The following is an 8,091-nucleotide window of genomic DNA, read 5'->3' on the forward strand; positions in this document are numbered from 1 at the left end:
TGCATGCCACAGCCAAGAAGGAGAGGATGGAAAAGAAGAAGAGGAGGCTGGACAAGGGCAAAGGACCCAGTGGGTTGGTTGAAGCGGCCCCAGTTGACTCGGCAGTGTAGGATCTGATCTAATACACACTAAAAACACTAGAGAAGGGGGAGGGGGGTGAATAGTGTTCTTTTAAAAATTATGCAAAGTAGATTATAAGTTGCAAGAAAGATAGCAACAATCATAGGAATCACAATCACAAACACAAGCTTTTATACTGGTTCCATCTCCCCGGTGTACATCCAGTCCCCAAGCAAATCCCACTTGAGAGTTCCACTATGATTTTAAAAAACTATTACAAAATCAAAAAGCAAACCTGACCAATTTGTAAGATCATGCAAATTGTACACAATCTCTTCACCAAGAGATCACACCTCTCACATCCGAGAGAACACTTTCCTTGAAGGAAAAACACAATTCCTATAAGCCTTGAAAGTGTATTGATGTGTAGCAGTGGCTTTAGGAACTTTTTAATCTCTAAAAAAATGCCTTAATATTTTGTATATGGGATGAAGATAAAAGGCTATTTCAGAATTCACTTTTCTCAACACTTAGGCAAAAATCTGAATTTTAGAACTATTGAGAATGCATAAATGTTAAAGCTTATGGATAGGAATGATGGTTACAAATTTCTGAACTCAATACCTATTTATTTCCCTTGAAAAGACAAGTTTTTAAACCCAATAAATGGATTAAAACGGCTATAAACAGTCAGTAATTCAAAATCTAAAATCTAGAAAAACTATATCTGCAGTCGACTATAACTCTTAGTAGCCGACTACAATGAGTCAATACATGAAGTCGGATTATTTCTTAGTAGTCGACTACTATAGTCATTAGTCGACTACACTGTAAAGCCAGAAGTTCTGGAATTCTAAAATAACTCTTAATAGTCGACTATAACACTTAATAGTTGACTATACTGTAATTTTATAGAAAGCTAGAAATATGTCTAAGTCTTAAGTAGTCGACTACACTGCGTATTAGTCGACTACACTATAAAATGACAAAAACTTATATTATTGACTAAGGCTTCAGTAGTCGACTACTAAGGAGTGAAAATAATATGAATGAAATATTTTGAGACTCATTAATTAACTATAAACTCTAATGGTTAACATAGGAGATTTCTATTGTTAACCACACACTAAGTATGTGTTAGTGTGTTCTAATCACTATGTGTGTGCATGTGTTGTGAGTGATCAAGGCTTGTACAATAATTCTCAGTAAAGAAAATGTAAAATTTACATTGTATATATTTAAGCACTTATTCTTTACTTCTTGTTGCCTTGAGCTCATCTTGCACTTTTGTTCACATATCTTGAACTTATTTGATGTTGATATCTGCATTGATATATTAGTGCACAATAATACACATAGTGAATAAATTGTTATCATCAAAACTATATCTTGGGGATATGATATCCAACATTCTCCCCCTTTTTGATGATGACAAATAATTTATTGCACATATAAGTATAGTAGTCGACTACACTGTGTATTAGTCGACTACACTGTAAAATGACAGAAACTTATATTCTTGACTAAGGCTTCAGTAGTCGACTACTTGTCTTATTAGTCGACTACTAAAGGGTGAAAATAATATGAATAAAATATTTTGACTCATTAATTAACTATAAACTCTAATGGTTAACATAGGGGATTTCTATTGTTAACCACACACTAAGCATGTTTTAGTGTGTTCTAATCACTATGTGTGTGCATGTGTTGTGAGTGATCAAGGCTTGTAAAATAATTCTAAGTAAAGAAAATGTAAAATTTACATTGTATATATTTAAGAACTTCTTTTTTACTTCTTGCTGCTTTGAGCTCATCTTGCACTTTTGTTCACATATCTTGAGCTTATTTGATGTTGATATCTGCATTGATATGTTAGTGCATAATAATACACACAGTGAATAAATTGTTATCATCAAAACTATATCTTGGGGACATGATATCCAACATTATCCCCATTTTAATAACGACAAACAATTTATTGCACATGTAAGTATAGTAGTCGACTACACTATGTATTAGTCGACTACACTATAAAATGACAGAAACTTATATTCTTGACTAAAGCTTCAGTAGTCGACTACTAGTCTTATTAGTCGACAACTAAGGGGTGAAAATAATATGAATGAAAGATTTTGAGACTCATTAATTAACTATAAACTCTAATGGTTAACATAGGGGATTTCTATTGTTAACCACACACTAAGCATGTTTTAGTGTGTTCTAATCACTATGTGTGTGCATGTGTTGTGAGTGATCAAGGCTTGTAAAATAATTCTAAGTAAAGAAAATGTAAAATTTACATTGTATATATTTAAGCACTTCTTTTTTACTTCTTGTTGCTTTGAGCTCATCTTGCACTTTTGTCCACATATCTTGAGCTTATTTGATGTTGATATCTACATTGATATGTTAGTGCGCAATAATACACATAGTGAATAAATTGTTAGCATCAAAACTATATCTTAGGGACATGATATCCAACAGGCAGCAAGGCAGCAGCCAATCGTCCCTCCTGCCTAACAGTCGGTGGTCGTCATCATTGACGATGCTTCCCCCTCTAGGCCTGCAGAGGAAGACCAAGCAGTTGTGGATGCTAAGGCTAGGGGCAAGGTCGAGGAGGAAATCACCTAATGCCCTCTGCTTGAGCCATCCCACACGTTGAGTAAGAAGGTTGCAGGGATGTCGGGAGGTGTTGGAGAGGAAGTGGCACCCCTTTGGTCCTCTGAGGAATCCTCGGTAGGTGGTGCCGGTTTGGTGCGAGAGGGTGGCTCCCGCTGGCCTTTCTAGCATTAGATCTCTTAGCTTGACCCTCCAGTTTGGGAGAAGGCTAGGGCCATGCTGATGGGTGTGCCGGCCGATGACTGTTCACCTTGGAGGGAAGTTCTAGAGGGAGACAAGTTCATCCCTAAGGCGTGGTGACTGTTCACCTAAGAGGGAAGTTCTAGAGGGAGACAAGGGGTGCTCAGTCTTGGGGTTAGCGATGGCTCAAATCCAAGTGCTATAGTGATTCTCCCTTCCCACAGATGAGGCATTCCTATAAGAGATGTCGAGTCTCGGCCTACCCCTTAAGGGCGATTTTCTTATAGGGGCTTGCTTGAAGAGGGGTTGTTTTCTCGACTCTCTCACATGCATATGTCCCTATTGACTCGGAGGAGGCATTGGCCCAGGAGAAGTCAGCTAGGAAGGAAGATTGTGGATCTGGAGGCTGAGCAGAACCATAATGAAGCTACATGACACCAGGAGCTGGAGGGGAGAGACAACCTCATCAAGGGTATAGGTCACACAACGCCAAGCAGACGATTGCTGTCGAGAAGCTCTACGGGAAAGTGGCCAAGCTCAAGGAGGATGTGAGCTATTTCTAACAAGGGATCACCAAACGGGACAGCCACATTGCCTCCTTAGAGGGAGAGGTCGAGTTCGAGAGGCGTCACAAGGTTGCAGCTCAGGAGAGTACTTGGTCAGATTGTCTTTCGGCCGAGAACTTGAAGCGAGCAATTGGCCCACTAGGCATCTAAAGCAATCATCCTGGACTTGGAGGATTGAATCGCTTGCTTGGACTCAAAGCAGCACAAGGCGGAGGTGGTCAACGATTGACATCGTGGTCCCTTAGGAAAAATAGAGGTGGCCTTGTCTTGCAAGGCCGACGTCGACTATTTGGCCTCGTTGCTTCCTCCCGACTCTCGACCCACACCAGATAGCCTCTACCCCCCTAAAGTTTCCTATTGCCTTGATCTTTTGAAGGAAATTGAGGTGAGTGGAGGGGGGGGTGATGCTGGCCTTGGATGACGGGGGTGATGATAATGAGTCAGGGGGCGACCATGGAGAGGTCCCTCCTGTTTTTCCTTCTGTCGCTCTTGCTGTTGCCACTCCATACGCGGATCTTCCAAGTCTCATTCCTGACCTTAGCCTAGAGACATGAGAGCTTGTATTTTTTTTCTTTTCTTTTTGTAAATACTGGTGTAGATGATGTAACCTTTTAGGAGATGGAATGAAATTTTGGACTTTGCCATATCATCTTGTGTGCTTTCACTTGCTCCTTGTTTAGCTTTGTTTGTTTATAGACTCCTTCTGATAGAGAGGTGTTGGCCTTCTTGTTTTGATGATGTTTAACAAACAATTTACCACTAATGTTGTTTGTCTAGTATTTGTGTTTTCCTATGTATTGTAGACAAACAACGTAGTTGGAGGTTGGATGGATTGCGCTTCAACGATGATATCCAAAGGAGGTTGGCGGAATATCGGGTTGAAGCCTATACAATTCAAGTTAAAGATCAAGTTCAAGCTTCATCCGCAAGTGTACCAAGTCAAGCTTAATTGAAGATCAAGATTGCTTGGGTAATGTAGTTTTAGATTTTATATTATGTGTGTTATATACTCTAACCTCAATATCTATACACACACATTTATTGGTTTCCATGTATATATATAGTTATGTATATACATATATGTTTTGGTTTGATAGTTTTCAAGTTTTACTATGAAACAATTGAATACAATTGGAAAACACATTTTTGTTTCATACTTAATACATTTATATGATTTCATCAATATCAATTTTATTTAGTTCCATGAAATCATGTTTTAGTGTATTATATGTGTATTTTGATAAAATACTATATTCATTATTTATAGACTTCATAACAATAGTTTACATCTTCTATTAAGTCTATAAAATCATTTTGTATTGTTTCAAAGCATGGTTTAGCTAAAATGTCAAAACTCATGTGTTTATATTTTCTTGTTTTGGACCTCCTTGCAAAATGATGATATCTTACTTTTGGGAAGTCCTTTCTGATAACCAGTCACTGTAGCATGTTTATTATCATGTCTACAATCATTCCCTAAAGTTTTACATTTTTTGGAATTTATTTGATATTTTTAAACAGTGTTTCAAAATCAGATATACAGCCTTCAAAACCTGTTTTCTATGTATCAGTATTCGGTCGACCGAACCGGTCGACCGATCATTTGATCTTTCATCACTGGGCGACAGAGAGTCTGTCGGTCGACCGAAAGCTCCATCAGTCGACCGAACCGGTCGACCGACGATGGTCCAGAACTGTTTCTTCGGTTTTTGCTCTCCATCGGTCGACCGACATAATTTCCGGTCGACCGACAATAGATCCGTTGGACTTCAACAGCTATTTTCCTGAGCTGTTTGTTGGGGCTGTTTTTGTCTTTTGGCTTGGGGTTTTTTGACTGAGATTTCAAGTGGGTATAAATATCCTATTGCTGATTCTTTTTCAATTAGTCAAGAAGTTTTTAACAAGGGTTTTAAAAAGGGGTTTAAGCTTGTTTTAAGCTTGTTTAAGGGTTTGGTTTAAAGCTGTTTTGGTTTTCACAAGTGGAGAAGATTATCTTCTTGTTTGGGCTTCAATCTCCATCTCTCCATCTTGTTATTCAGAGAAGAATCTCTAAACTCATCTCTAGCTATTTATTATTTTGTTTATAATTTCTATATGCTAGATTTTAATTGAGTTTAGTTTGATTTTGATTTCACTCATTGTTACACACACCCACATTGAGCTTATTGTATCTTTCATACATAGTATAGTTGGGTGGTGAGAGATTGTAACCTTGAGTTGTGTTTAATTGAGTTCTCACCTGTATTAGAGAACAAATTATTTGTTGTTACATTGTGAGTGTTGTAAGGTTTTCGGTGAGCTAGAAAACCGAGAGTGTGTTGTGAAGTTTTCGGTGAACTAGAAAACCAATTGTGAGGAGTGACGTTGATAGGTGAGCGTTGAAAACCGATACTGTGAGGTGTAAACATTATTCGGGTGAGCGTAGAAAACCCGGTTGTGATAGTGGATTTCTCCCCGGGAGTGGGGAGCGGAGACGTAGGACGGAAGGTCCGAACTCCGTGATCATATTGCTTGTTTGAGTGTGCTTTGGCGTTCATTCATATTTATGTTCATATCTTATATCGCCATTATCATTAGCTCATTATCTATATCATCCACTATCTTGTTTAGATTGTTTACCCCTTGTGTTAGTTTATATATCCTTGCATATATATATATTCATCATATAGGATACATCTCATTGTTCATATTGTTTATCCTAGCTTACATATCTTGTTGCATTTCATACTTGCTAGGATAACTTATTAATTAATTTTAATTGGCATATAATCGGATTAGATTAGCATAAGACCCTAATCACCCCCCCCCTCTAGGGTCTAACAAGAGGATGATTAAGTTAGTTACAGTGGGTCAGTTGTGTAGAGGTGACTCATGTGTTGGTGGGGCTAGTTGGGCGGCTAGTCCTTTATTGTCGGCGAGATGCCTTGATCTAGTGTAAACACCAAGGTCCCTTTTTTCTACAAATGACACCCGAAGGTTAGGTGCCTAGGTCTTAATGAGAACATATAGATCTTTTTGACAAATGACAACCATAAGGTTGGGTACCTAGATCTTAATGAGAACGCCTAGGTATTTTTAGCAAATGATAATCAGGAGGTTGGGTGCCTAGGTCTTAATGAGGACGCCTAGGTCTTTTTGACAAATAACAACCCGGAGTTTGGGTGCCTAGATCATAATGAGGATGCCTAGGTCTTTTTGATAAATAACAACCCGGAGGTTGGGTGCCTAGGTCTTAATAAGGATGCCTAGGTCTTTTTAGTGAATGACAAACTTGAGGTTAGGTGCCTAGGTCTTAATGAGGATGCCTAGGTCTTTTTGTCCAGCTATGGTGGTCAAGATTTAAATGTGGGAGCCAACCGCATGTCAAGTGTGTCTTAGGTATCCTGGGGAGGCACCAAGGGCTTAGGGTTCCTACATAGATTTGGTACTATGAGAGCGCGACATAAGAGTCAGATTCAAAGGGATTTTTATATAATAAATGAAATTATGTACAAGATTACTGAAAATATTTTTTGAGATGCTCAATATTCCAGGGGTGCTGTAGGATTCTCCCGTTCGGGGCTCTTAGCCGACAAGTGTCTAGTTGCAACTCCTCAAATAGTGTGTAGGGGGCCTCCTAATTGGAAGCCCGCTTGTCTCTCCTGGTATCCTTGTAAAAGTAGCTTTTTGAAGGACGAGGTCACTAACTTTGAATCTCTTAGGTCGGACCTTGCTGTTATAGTACCGAGTGATCCGCTGCTGATTAATAACCGGGACCATAGCGCTTTTTCTCAAACTTCGTCTAGGAGGTCGAGCCCGACTCGAATCCCTTCTGAATTCAAATCCTCATCAAAGAGTTGTAGTTGGATTTTTGGTATGCTGACTTCTACTAGGGTAACCGCCCCGGCCCTATAGGTTAGCTTGAAGGGGGTTTCCCCTGTAAAGTTCTTGTGAGTCGTGTGGTAAGGCCACAAAATACTTGGTAGCTCTTCGACCCCATTTCCAACATCCTCGTCCACCTTCTTCTTTAGAGCATTGAGAATGCATTTGTTAGCAGCTTCGGCTAGTCCATTGCAATTAGGGTGGGCGACCGAAGAGAACTTAAGGCAGATGTTGCACTCTTCACAAAAGCTTCGGAAGCCTCCTCTATCAAACTGAGTGTTGTTATCTATCACAAAGGAGAGAGGCACACCAAAAAGGTAGCCGATGGGCCTCTAAACAAAATTGGTAACATTCCTTTCACCAATCTTAGCTAGGGGCTCATCTTTGATCCATTTTGTGAAGTAGGCGATCGCCATGATCAGAAATCTTCGCTGCCCCAAAGCTAAGGGGAGAGGACCCAACAAATCCAAACCCCACTGAGCAAATGGGATTGGCCTCAAAATAGGGGTGAGCTCGGTGGCTATTGCTCGCAGGATGGATGAGTAGAACTGACACTTCTTGCATAAGGAAACGAGTCGTCTAGACTTGGCTAAGATGGTGGGCTAGTAGTACCCCTGGCGAATGACTTTCTGTGTGTGGGTTCTGGTCCCAGGATGATTCCCACATGTTCCCTCATGGATTTTCCTAAGAACATAGCCGGCTTCTAAAGACCGGAGACACCGGAGATAGGGCCCCATACCGTTGCTAGGATGTGACATTCGATAAAGTTGATCATCGATCATAAGATAGCGGCGGGCATTCTTTT

The 8,091-nt window shown here is 39.8% G+C and overlaps 1 protein-coding gene across 1 annotated transcript in view; it reads right to left on the minus strand.

The window, feature by feature from the left end:
- LOC109826574 overlaps nt 7,196-8,091 on the minus strand; it is a 1,149-nt gene continuing 253 nt past the window's right edge. The window contains exon 2 of the mRNA XM_020393603.1: nt 7,196-7,618. Coding sequence (XP_020249192.1) covers nt 7,196-7,618 — 423 coding nt within the window. The remainder of the gene's footprint in view (nt 7,619-8,091) is intronic.

Source organism: Asparagus officinalis, chromosome 10 (assembly GCF_001876935.1).
Source record: "Asparagus officinalis chromosome 10, Aspof.V1, whole genome shotgun sequence".
Taxonomy (NCBI): Eukaryota; Viridiplantae; Streptophyta; class Magnoliopsida; order Asparagales; family Asparagaceae; genus Asparagus; species Asparagus officinalis.